At 58.0% G+C, this 12,532-nt stretch overlaps 3 protein-coding genes across 3 annotated transcripts; 2 read left to right on the top strand and 1 right to left on the bottom strand.

Moving 5' to 3' along the window:
* Positions 1 to 1,375: 1,375 nt before the first annotated feature.
* NCLIV_033310 (hypothetical protein) lies at positions 1,376 to 2,567 on the top strand (the record flags this gene model as incomplete). The annotated part of the gene is made up of 2 exons (XM_003883527.1): positions 1,376 to 1,868; positions 2,182 to 2,567. The coding sequence occupies 2 exons, from the start codon at positions 1,376 to 1,378 to the stop codon at positions 2,565 to 2,567; spliced, it is 879 nt and encodes a 292-aa protein (XP_003883576.1).
* Positions 2,568 to 7,011: 4,444 nt separating this feature from the next.
* NCLIV_033320 (hypothetical protein) lies at positions 7,012 to 9,603 on the top strand (the record flags this gene model as incomplete). Its single annotated transcript, XM_003883528.1, has 4 exons — positions 7,012 to 7,565; positions 8,097 to 8,233; positions 8,551 to 8,711; positions 9,388 to 9,603. 4 exons carry the CDS (start codon positions 7,012 to 7,014, stop codon positions 9,601 to 9,603), a joined length of 1,068 nt encoding a protein of 355 aa, XP_003883577.1.
* Positions 9,604 to 11,222: 1,619 nt separating this feature from the next.
* Positions 11,223 to 12,464, bottom strand: NCLIV_033330 (hypothetical protein; the record flags this gene model as incomplete). Its single annotated transcript, XM_003883529.1, has 3 exons — positions 11,223 to 11,367; positions 11,790 to 11,854; positions 12,345 to 12,464. The coding sequence occupies 3 exons, from the start codon at positions 12,462 to 12,464 to the stop codon at positions 11,223 to 11,225; spliced, it is 330 nt and encodes a 109-aa protein (XP_003883578.1).
* Between the last annotated feature and the right edge of the window lie 68 nt (positions 12,465 to 12,532).

Below are 12,532 nucleotides of genomic sequence, written 5' to 3' on the forward strand. Positions count from 1 at the left end.
AACACAGGGAGTTTGAGCGCAGCCCGGGTTCAGATACGGCGTCTCCGCGGAGAAGCGCGCGTGCCTGTGAACCTCGAGTCGCGCCTCGCCTGCACTCGCCTGGGGTTGCTGTATACGGACACCTCAACAAACAGCGCGTCTGGGTGAGCAAGAAGGCGAACGGCAAAGACATTTTCGACTTCGACGGGCTCTGTGCAGGCCGGCTGCAGTCCCTGCGGCACGCCTCGCGTGCGGCCGTGGCGCGAAAACTCGAATGCCCACGTACCACAGGATTAACAAGCTTCTTCGCGTCGCGTTGACACCATTCCCATCCGGAGTCACACACGAAAACTAGCACACACGGGGGGTCTCTGGACGTGTGCAAACACATAATGTGCCGTGGAATGCGGACGTTTGGTTCCGATCGAATGTGCTGCATGCGCGTTGGGGCTGCATGCGTCCAGGGAAAGGCTTAAAGCCTGCTCTAGCGACGCTAGCGGCAGGCTCACAAAGCCCTGTCGTTCTAGGAAATCACTTTTCGCGGGAACACAAAAAGGCAGAAGGGTGATGCGTTCTCATTCATCGCGACTTATCGTGGGAAAAGGCGGTTGCCACATTACGGTGCTGTGCCGCGCAAAATGTCCTGTGTCTCTGCATATATCGGCTGCCCGCGCAGTCGAGCGTAGGATTGAAGCATGTGGACCTGTGGATTTCTGTTTTTGAAACCTGATTCCAGCAGTTTTCTGTCGTGGCATCTTGCTTCACTGGAGGGAGTTCGCCTCCCGCTTGGCTTGGCGCAAGGCGTCCGGAGCCGGGGACGCCGCGTACATAATACAGGCGCTGGTTCGTGTTTGAGCGTTTCTTCACATTTATGAATGCAGCGTCCCCCTCCGATCCTACTTCCGTCAGTTAGTTCAACAGTTTACGCAGCGGTCTGGAGCGTCGGGCGCGGTGTTACCGACGCGACCGTCAGACGCATCACCTCGCGTCCTGTCGCTTCCCGAATGATTTACGCTCTTTTTTTAAGCCGAAAAAATGGAATGAGAAGCTTCGTCACTATTGAAACGTTTTGAGTCAGCGTAGATACAATGCATCTACAGGAAGACGAGTGGCATCAGTTAGACGCAAACACATGGGGCCGAAATGACATGGCACAGGTTTCACAGTGAGGCCGCCACAAAAGAAATTGTACAGAAAAGATATTTCTGGGCGGGCGAATCCACATTCAAAGACGAAGCAAAAAGCGAAAGTGCCATGGTACAATACAATGATCCATCCGGTAGAATCTGCGAATTCGAATGTGCTGTATTAGGGGATGTGTGTGTACACGAACACCTGCGAATGCCCCAACAAACCTGGCGACTCGCGCCTGCATATAGCCTACCATAAAACCTGCATGATTCATGTTACTGATGCTACAAAGCGTCGGCTGACGCAACGCTGTTTGCATGCGGCAACAAGTCTCGCATGCTCTTCGCAATGCAGAAGCAAAGCTTTCCCGCTTGAATCATGGGGGCGTCGTTTCCCATCTGCTACTAAGCCGTGGCTGCGACAGTCCGCGACTGTTGCTTCACGGCTGGCAACCTCCGGACTGATGAAAAGACAAAGTGAAACCCGTCGTCTGTATAAAGTCGGGATGCTACAGGCTCAGAGAACAGATCTCGATCCAGAGTGTGTTCCCCCTGCGGGACGCAGCCGCCGTACACGCCAGGCGAACTCACGGGTACGGAAGGGATGTCGACGGGTTGGCTATCCGGAGAAGTGTACAGGATCGCCTGGCGATGCCCGTAGAACGCCCGCGTGGGTGAGCGAGGCTGCTACGATACCTTTAGAGCCTTTCCTCCGCTCCAGGACCACGAAACCTGCCTGCCGGTGGACAGCCCACTGCAGTAGCGAGATGCCTCCGCGCGTCAGCACATGACTCTGTCGACCGGTTTAGCCCTACTCCCTGCAGAAACAAAAACCGCGCGAAGCAGATAACACGTCAGCGAAACGAGCACCAAACTTGCAAGGGACGGTTCCACGCAAGCGCCCTGTGCGGCGCGACCGAACTCTCAAACTTCGGGTCCACGGCACCATGTCACAGCCTTCTCTCTTGCCCAGGTCTGCGCCTTTTTCCAGGGGTTACCCAGTGGGTTTCCCCATTCACGCACACGCGCGCGGAGTTTTTGTCGTCTCCTCGCTTCTCTCAGTTCTCCCCAGAAACACGTACTTGTCTGTTTCCATGGCGCTCGCCTCCAACGAAGAACTGGAGCCGTCCTGGAGGGGCTCGACCTCGCCTCGCCGACTCGCCAGTGCACGTTCTCGCGCCCGTCTCCGCCTCTGTTCACGAGCGCGGCCTTCAGTCGCAGTCAGACGTTCCATTTTTGCCGCCGTGTACATCGCCTCACGGCGTAGAAGGGCGTTCGCCCGGATGCTCAGCCTTAGCGGACGCGCCTTTGAAGTCTTGGCCAAGTCATGTGCTTGTCGACGTCTGTTGGCCACCCATTCACTTTTCGCTCGCGTGGCTGATATCTCTTTCTCGAGTCGGCGCAGGGCGCTGCGCGCCCTTCCGTGGCGGCTACTCTCAGAGAGATGCCACCGAGTAAGGCAGCTAGACCGTCCACGCTGCTACTGGATGCACCAGCAGATGCTGCCGGGCGCCACGCGGGGCGGTGACCGGCCTCCGGTGTCCCACCAAGCGGCGTTCTCCCTCCGGCTGTTCCACCCCAGCAAGAAACCGCATCGGCTGCTCGGGAAGCGTCCAGAAGGCCGCCAGGAGGATCACAGCGGCAAACGCCGCCACCAGCAGAGACGGCAGTGCATTGGCGATCCTTTTGGCGCGCCGAAAGGAACCAGTGGGAAGTCGCTTCGGCTTCCTCGTGTCCGTCGTGGCAGAAGCTGCGTCTGCGTCGACGCCCTCTGCGCCCGGCGGGGGTTCAGCGGTAACAACGAAGGCTTGGAAACGGAAGGCGCCGTCGCCTGGGAACGGGAGGTCAGCGCGCCTCGCCGTGAACCTGCGGAAGAGAGGCGTCGATGTCCTTCGTAGGCAGGACAGCAGACCTGAAAGACGGCGGTCTGCACAAAAAAGCCACAACGACGTATAAAAGAGGCATACAGAAAAGGGCCAAATGTTACACGTAATCCCTCGATAGTCTTTACAAAGATATGTTTGCCACCGCCCACAGTGTCGCCAGCGGCGCTAGTCCAGACGTCGAGCCTCCGCGTGGCGCAGCCCGACCGAAAATTCGGATTCGGGCGGAGGACGTATGCCCATGTGCTCTGGAAATTGCCGATCCACAACTAGTGTACACCTGGAAACAGACTGCGGCTCTGGTGGAAGCACACCTTTTGTACGACCGAAGCGTCGCTCTCGATGCTGCATGCCTGCAGGCCTCGCCGAAACACTGAATGCGCGCGCACGGGAGTCCACTTACCCGGCACTAGCTCGGGGACGACTCGGGGCCAGACACACGATGTTGCATCCATCAGACCGGCGGACTCAGGTTGGGCAACGGAAGCGTTGTCTGAGAGACGCGAGAGACCGCCAAAGATTCCACGAGACGCACAACGAGGTCCCGAAATTCGACAGCGAGAAGCACGGCAGGAAGCCTCCCTGTACACCCCACCCGGCGGCGGAGATTCTCACTTTCAACCCCTGACGCCCACTCCTCGCCTTGGCGATGACGACAAGCCAGCGCGTTCCAGCTGAGGAGGAATCAAACGTGTGTCGCAGAATGCCGCGGCTCGTTGAGGCTCATCTAAAAGCTGCGCGGCACCCTGCGTAGGATAATGCGCCAGTGAAGTCGTCTTTTTTCATTCAGATTCTGGCGACTCGCGCGCCGGTCACAGCAACTTTCCTGTCACTTCAGAAACACTGCTCCCTTCCTTTCCCTTCGATGGCACACACGGTCTGAGATGAAGAAGTCCCCAGCATCGCCTGCAGGTACCGAACAGTTCCAATGAGGCAGTGCGCTCACGTCGTCCACCCGTGGTGCCCACAGCGCTAGACGTATTTACTTCGTTCCCGGTAGTTGATTTCAAGTCCAGCTTAGATCTGTAGAGCTCCTTCGTAGATTGAAGTTTAGACCCACGGCCGCCGCGTTTGAATCTGCAATCGGGAACAGATTCCCGTCCCCCAGGCAAGAGGGTAGAGTGGCCAATCGGCCATTCGCGCTCGTCGCTGTTGTGGACTCTGAGACGAAGCCTGCTGGTTTTCCAAAGTGAATGGAAGTGGCGGTGAAGGTGAGCTTTGCTTCACGCGTTCCTCCGAGGGTCATCGCCTCTCTCGCCCTCACTCGTCGCTTGCTCCTTTGTTTATATTTAAGATGCGTGTCAGCGAAACAGACCCATTTGGGCAACCGGGTGTCGCGGCTCTCCTGCTGTTCTTTTTCGTTCTTCCTTTCGTTCCTTTAAACGCGTGCCTTCCCTGCGCAGCTCTGCTGGCCATCTGAGCCGCTGCCGTTCGAAAAAAAAAGTTGATATACCGCGGCCTGCCGAAGGGGGGGGCTGGAGAGCCTCCTCTTTCGAGCATCGATCGCCCTGCCAAAGATCACAAACGCAGTAGTGACAACGCTTCGTATCCCGCCCGTGGGCGCCTGACGCGCGCGCGCACGCGCGTAACGGGGCAAATGTCATCCTGAGTCTGTTCGGCTGTGGACAGACGCGACAGCCCTAGAAGCGTGACCAAGAGAGAAGTGGGTGGCGCCTAGTTGCAGCGAAACTGCCCCGCGAACCGATGCCTGAAGCGATCGTCGGGTACAGAGCCCGAACGAGACTTCGCAAATGATGGGTTCCTTGTGATACCCGTGCGAGGCACACGTGCAGCCCCCACACGCAGGACGTGGATGAGCGCAATCACGCATAGTCGCTTCCAACATAGTAGAAAGAGCAAAGCTGTTGCTGGGTGAACGAAACCGCTTTCTGGGCGCGCCAAAGCCCCACAGATGATCCCTGAGGAAAATCTTGAGACGAATGCTCCCCGACATCCTGCTTGGTTCCTGCGTGTGGTTCAGTGTTCAACGTGAGAGCGGCGCAGGCTACGCACCCGAGATATCCCTGCACACCGGTTCTCCCACAAGGCTCTTCCTTGCTCTGCCTGTGCAGTCTCCGTCCGCGACCGACCCATCTAGCTCGGTCGTCGTTTGTCGCTACTCCGTAGTCCTCGCGCAGCGAATTTCCGTGCCAAAAACACTGTCTCCTAGGGGAGAGCGGGCACACGGACCGATGCGAGAGCAACACAACGCCCAGATTCGGGTCAACTGTCTCGATTCCAAAGACAGCAAAAGGAGCAACGGCTGTGGAAAAGCCTTACAGGGAAGAGATGTGATGGGCTGCAACCCCCCGGGGCCGTTTTTTGAACGGCGCTTTGTTCCAGTTACGCAGCCACGTACTCATTTTTCAGCGTCCGCTGCAGGCTAGTGTGAGAAGATCGCGGAATCTTCTCTCCTTCCGTGTCCGTAGCCAGGGGCGCCTCCCTGGAACGCTCCGTCACCCTGGAAGTTTGTGATGAGCACACAGTGGGGGGTACAAACTGCGCCTGAAAGCCACGTGGACAGCAAGACAAATATAACTGGGGGGAAGTCGGGCAACGACGGCGAGCCTCGCCAGCGCTAGCGTGCTGCAGTAAAACCCAGGACCGAGAAGGGCGTTTCCCGAGCGGCGTGCCTCTTGTCTTGGCGTTTTCTGCTACTGACGCGAAGATGTGGGCTGTCGACGTGGGCCATTCCTTCCCCCGTTGCCGTTCCTATCTGTGGTTCAGAATCGACTTTTGGCCTTCGACTACGGCACCTCGTCCTAAAAAGTGCGCAGCCGAACCGATTTCGAAGGCGCTCGGAAGCTGCGATGACACGGTGAGAGGCAGTGCAGATATGACGTCCTCTGTGTCTTTTCCTGAGTGTGCAACTCCGCCGAGAAACTGTAGCAGCAGTTACCTTCCTGGTGTGTGGACTCGAGGTGGAGGCCATTCAGACTCACAGCGAGTAGAGATTTAGGAGCGAGAGACGACCCCGATATAAGCAGACGTCCTCATGGCAAACAAGGGATCGACGCTCGGCAGACGGTTCCCCTTCGACGCCCCTCGTGTTTGGAGTATCAACCGCACTCAAAGTGCCCGTTGATGACCGTTTGCCGATTTCGGCTAGCCAAATGGGAGAAGCCTGAGTCCTCTCGCGCGTTCCCCAAATCAGACAGAAAATCCGCCGTACCGCGCATCCCGTCTCTCTCTACTGTGTCCTTCTCCCGCTTCAGGCTTCTCCCACCGTCCCGTCAACACGGCAATGCGCGCGCCACTCTTTGCCCCGACCGTCCTTTGCGTGCGCGACGGCAGGTTTTCGTTTGTGTGTCAAACGTCGGATCTTCCCCAGGCTGGTCCTTTGCAGTTTGAGTGCGGCGGGGTCATTGCGACTTCTCTCGCGCGTGCGCGGAGCGACAGCAGTCAGCACACCACCTATTCCTGCGTGTCGTTCGTGCAATCCTGAAATGTCTTCTTCTTTCCTCTCGTTATCGCGTTTTCCCCTAGTCGACAGCCTGTACCGCGCCTTTTCGTCCCTTTCCCTTTTCTGCGTCGAAACCGAGTTGTCTGTCGCGAGTCCGCGTAGAAAACCCGCCGTCACCGCCCACTGGCTGCATGTCCATAGTGCGCTGGTCGTGCAGCGGATTTACCTCTTCTCGTCCTCGGTTTCTCCTCTCCGGGGGATTTGGACATTCAAGAAGCGCAACAGCCACGGGACGAAGGCAACCCTAAGGAGCCGGGTGTGCTGTCGTCGCCTCGAACAAGACAAGAAACGTTCCCGGCCGCGGTCCTCGGTCGTGACGCGTCTGTGCCTCTCCTCTTTTCTACCCTCGCCAGATTCCTCTCCACTCCCCCGTGTTTTTCTGTGTCACCTCTGTGCTGTTGAAGCGTCGTCACGCAGCCTCTAAAGGGGTTCAGGTGTTCACGTTCTCTCCGCGAGTTCAGAACGCAGTCTCGCCTCGTTTTCCTCCGCACTTTCTTTTTTCTCCCGCGTGGACTGTTTTCCTGGTCGGTGTCCCGCATTTCTTGCGTGTGCCAAGATGGAAACGCCGACTCTGGACGAGGCCATGAGCGACGCCCGCTTCGACGGCCTCTTCACGGCCGTTGCGCAGCAAGCTGGCGGGATCGACGCCTTGTTGGGCTACTTCTTCGGGTTCCTCCAGAGAAAGACGGATTTCTTCTCGGCAGGGAAGACACACTGCCGAGAGGCCGTGGACAGAGTCTTCGAGGAAGGCTGGAGGCGAGCGGAGGAAAAGAAGGAGATGGAACGCAAGCACCAACGCGAGGCGGAGCAAGCGAGGAGGAAGCAGGAGGAAGCAAAGCGAATGGCCGCGAGCGCGTCTTCGGCGTCAAGCAGCAGACCTATCGGAGTGAACAAGATCGAGGAGCTAACGGAGGAAGAGGAACGCGCCTTCAACCCGGACTATAAGCCCCCAGCCTCAGCGTCTCAGGCGGGCACAGCTGCGCCGTCCGCGGAGGCCAAGCCGCACAAGAAGACAAACGAAGCTGGAAGTGGAGACGAAGATGGAAGTGGAGACGAAGATGGAGAGGATAACGAACCCCCTCCTGAAGGAAATGGCGGCAAGACAGAGAGGTGAGTACGGACAACACAGAGGACGGGAAAGCGGTCGTCCTCCCTGACCGGAAGTCGCGAGGTATGTCGTGAACCCGATGCTCGCGGACTCGCGACTGCCCAGCACGTCTGCCTCCCTCGCGGCAAACAGTGCGTTTCTCCGCCAAATCGCAGTTCCCGCACATTCCTTGACGGGACGCCGATCAAGTTGCTTCGTGCCGCCTTGGCGGTGCACAGGGAGAGGCGGCTCTCCTCTTAGAAGTCGCAGTCGCCTTTCGTCACTGCTCGGCTTACATCTGCGTCGCACCACAGTTCTCCCCGACGCGCCGTGTTCGCTTCGCGTTTTTTCCCTTCATCGTCCCCCCCCCTTTTCGCTTGTCTCACTCGACTGTCGCGCCCTCCTTGTCGCCCTGTGCGGCAGATGCCTTTCCGTCGTGTCGGCCGAGCTTTCCGGCTCGTGCCGCGTCCCCCCCTGGGCCGTCGCTGCGCTCAGATTTCGCCTGCTTATCGTTGCCTTTTTGTTTGCTCCGTTGCGGCCTTGCCACGCTGTAGATACACCTGGACGCAAACGCTGGGCACCGTCGACGTGTACATCCCCGTCCAAGAAGGGACGAAAGCCTCGCAGTGGGACGTGAAGATCGGCGCGGGAACGCTGAAGGTTGGCATGAGAGGTCAAACTCCTCTGATCGGTACGCGAGTTTCGTTTCGCTTACACCCACGTTGAGGCGAAACCCGAAACAGTTGCGTTGGTGCGCCTCTCCCGCCTCCGAGCAGAGTCTGACGAACCTACGCCGTGCTCTGTCTGAGCCTAACAGCTGCACGGAGAGAGACGGGAATCTGATTTCGAGCCCACACATACACGCGGGGGGGGGGGGGGGTGGACACCCTAATGCAGAAAAACAGTCTCGCGTCAGAACGAGAAACCACCTCCGTGGCCGTTCTTCAGCGAAACATCGCGTGTGCGCGTGATGCCTGTTGCGGCGCACCCTTTCCGGTGTCTTGACAGACGGCAAACTGCACATGAAGGTGAAGCCTGACGACTGCATGTGGACCCTCGAGGACAAGAAAATCATTCACTTGAATCTGGAGAAAGCAGACAGCATGCGGTGGTGGGCTGGCGTCGTTCAAGGAGATCCAGAAATCGACACGAAGAAAATCGTTCCAGAGGTCGGGAAATCATTTCAGATGCACATGAACTCCACGCCTCCTGCGGGGGAAAGGACTCGTCGCAGCCAATCGTTCTCTCCATCCGTGCCTGCCGAGCTTCCCGTCTGTTCCCCCTTCTCTTCGTGCAAGTTGGTTGGCCTGTACATCTCTAATATACGTAGAGGCGTGAATGCGGTGTGCTGCCTCCTCGACCGAGAACGGTAGAGCGGTCCATCGATGCGCGAGATCTCTGTCTCTCTGTCTAGCCCTCTGTCGATATCTATATACTTTTTTTGCAGTCTCTCTCTATATTCTCTGTGTCTCTTTAGGTATGGATATGCATTTTGCGGGGGGAAGACGGCCGTAGATACACAGCAGGCGAGAGCATTGCTTTTTGTAGGGCAGGCGGCTTTCGCGTAGCAGGCGACTGCACGTTTTCTCTTCCAGTTTCTTTTTTTTGTAAACCCGTTTTAGACCTCGACAGAGAGAACCTTTCATGGCCCTCTCGAGTTGACGGGAAGTTTGGCAGCGCGTGGCGATTTGTCTTCCGAGAAGCGGAGGCTCGTTGCAAAGTGTCCCCGTCTCTCACGTCCTCTGTTCTCGCTCTTCTTCCGTTCGCGCTGTCCCTCCTCTTCGCTGTCGCGCTGAGGCTGTCACCCCTCTTCCTCCTGGACTGCTGGGCTTCTGTGCGTCTCAGAACTCGAAGCTGAGCGATCTGGACGCAGAGACGCGGTCCACGGTGGAGAAGATGATGTACGACCAGCGCCAGAAGGCTGCGGGACTGCCGACGAGCGATCAGCAGAGACAGGCGGAGCTCCTCGAGCGGTTCAAGCAGGCGCACCCTGAGATGGACTTCTCGAAGGCAAACATCAACTGGGGCAACTCGGGATGGGGCAGCGGCGTGCCGATGTGAGGGAGGGTCGTACGGCCACGTGGGAAGAGGACGAGAAGGGGACGAGCGTGGAGAGCCGGAACCGGGTGCACAGACACGCGGCGTCTGCCGTAGGCTCCCCCGGGGGCGACAGTCAGGCTGGAGATACGTCAGAAGGCAAGGAACGCGCAAGGGAAGAGGAGCAAGAGCCGAGAAAGAAAAGGGAGACACCAGAAAAGCAAGAGGGAACGGTGGCGTGCGACTCAGGACCACCTCCCGAGCAGCCGAAAAGGAAGGCGGCCATAGCGGGTCGCCCGGTGTGCAACGGCGGTTCGAAGGCGGTCGGTTTCCACGCCAGACCAACAGGAAGAAGGGAGAACGAAGGGAGAAAGGATGGAGAAAGGATGGCGGAGGGCAAGAGAAGTGTCTTGACGAGGGGAGTGAAAGCGCGGGTGTACGCGTCTTGTTTTTTTTTGGGAGAGAAAAGGAGACGCGAGGGCTTTGCGCAGCTTTCGTTTTTCCGTTCGAGGTCGGCTGAGACAAGGGAGAGACACGGGATCGCGTTACAAGGGAAACGCAACGTTGTGTTTCGTGCTTCTGCCCAGTCTTTTTCTGTATCTTTGCACCTTCTTTGTGACTTGGCCTCCTTTGACGTCTCGACTGAAACACGTATTTCTCATTCGAACCTGAACGGAGACTGCGAGAGAGAGAGAGACTGCAGGAAGACGGAGAAACGGCCGCTCGAGAGAAAGCGAGAAGAGATCGATTGGGAGAGAGGCGAGAACGACAGGCGTCGAGGGCAGGTCGGTTTCAACGGTTTGTTGGCGTCGCTTCCACAGACATAAAAACGCCGTCGAGAAGCTCGGAAGCCGAGCAACGCGCGCGAAACAGGAAAAGACGATTCCTAAAAACACGACTCTCATCCACGCGTAGTACCACGTGAGAGAACAAGCTTCTCACTGCAGTAGGCCCCAACAAACCGAAACAAAAGTTCGCGAGACCCTTGGCCGTGTGCTCGTTTCCCCGCTCTCTTTCGCCTTCGACTTCTCCCGTCTCCCTCTTCTTCACTTCCCATCCCGAACTGGTCCGGTGGACGAGGAAGACCGCCCGCGTCGGGGTCCGAGGGCCGCACGCTTCTTCGGGAATTTGGTTGCATGCAGTGTGCACGGGCGAGAACGCGTCTGTCTAGTCTGTTGCCGTCGCTCGTCTGCGTCTTTCTCAGGCGTCTCTCATCGGGTCTTGTCAGACGGGGTGAAGCGTGTGTGAAGAAGAGGGTCGAAAACCTGAGCGGAGAAAACAACAGAAGACGACCAGGGGTGAAAATGCTAGGTCGCCTCCTCCACCTGGCCACGAGTGAACGGTCCGCAGGGAAGAAACAGCGAGAGAAAAAGACAGGCTTCCCGACCCCTGGACGCCGGATGAGCGCCGCAAATGAAAGATCGCAGGCCTTCCACGGCACTGCACTGTCGACAGACGCCTGGCGAAGTGCGAAAGGACGAAAGAATTGCGAGAATCGCAGCTCCGTCTCCCCCGTGGTCAATTATGTATGTACGCCCCCCGGATAAGGGTGGCCGACTCCGAGAAAAGACGGTTGCGGCACGTGTACAGAAAAGCAGGGGGACATCGCCGACGCGACACGAGGCGGGTCTTGCAAGCGGTCTTCAGGTGTCTTGACGCCTGAAGACGGAGGCCAGGAGCACGGCAGAAGAGCGCTTGGGAGGGGCTGCGTCGAGCGAGCTTACACTGCCGATTTTGAGCATGTACAGAATGACCAGGACGAGGAGTCCGACAAGCGTCAGCGAGACCCTGCAGAAAAGACGAAAGAGAGGAGGGACATGAGACAGGAAACGAGAAGCAGACCAGCTCAGGGGTGAGGCGCGCGCGAGGAATCGAGCAACTGGAGGCGCCACACAGATCGTCTTCCGGGCCAGGTGTAGATCGCCGGAAAGAACGCGACAAACGATAAGGCGCAGTGGCCGAGAAAAACGAGGAGGGAGACACACGACCCTCTCGAAGAAAATCGCAGACACCAAAGAGGAAGAAGTGGGGGGCGCCTGGCCGTGCATAAGAGAGACGTGAACCCAGGCGTGCGACACACACACACACACACACGTTTGGGTTCTGAAACTGCAAAGACGCCTTTTCATCATCTCACTCGAGGCGAGGTCTTGCGGAGTCGCGATGGAAGGCGCAACACGCAACATGGAGACAGAAAACGCGCTTCTCACCACAGGTAAATTTGGCCTTTGCGAGCTCGGTCTTCTTCGTCGAAGTAGACACCAGCCTGAAGACGCTGAAGAGATGAGCAGGGCGAGAGAGGAGACACATGGGAAAGAAGAGACATGGACAAAGAGCGAAGAAGGGACGAGCGAGAGACAGCCAGGAAGACGTGGTCGAGCAGCGGCAAGGCAAGACGGCCGAAAAGGAGCGACAGAGAGAAGAGAAGAGAGGAAATGGGAGCAGAAGCGGGCGGAGAGAGACGGAGCGGAGGAGAACTCGCAGTGCAGGGCAGCAGGACAGAAGGAAAGCGGAGAAAAGTGAAGGATCTCGGGAAGCGGCAGCGGAGCCGTGACCCCGGAGAATGGTGAGGCAAGCGGGGTGAAGGACGGCCACTCGAGAGGAGTCGGGAATTCTAAGAATCAGCGACGAGATGCAGCCGACGTGCAGAAGACGGAGAGAAGATACAGACCGAGGGACAGGAACCAGAGGACGGGGAACTGGTAAAAACGGCGGTGCGCGGTAATCGTAGCGTAAGCGCTGCGAACAAGGCAGGGGGGTTACACGGAGCAGGCAGCACAAACGCGCGAGGCGCTGATGAGGGGTGACAGGCGGCCTGAGACAGAAGAGGGGGGATCGGCAATGAGGGGGGAGAAAAAGAGGAGAACCGCTGAGTGAACATCCATTTGGACTAAGGCAGCGGAAGGAGCGAGGAAATGGTTGCGGCGCTTACACGTGGCGGGGCACGGCCGTC

Source organism: Neospora caninum, chromosome VIII (genome assembly GCF_000208865.1).
Source record: "Neospora caninum Liverpool complete genome, chromosome VIII".
Classification (NCBI taxonomy): Eukaryota; Apicomplexa; class Conoidasida; order Eucoccidiorida; family Sarcocystidae; genus Neospora; species Neospora caninum.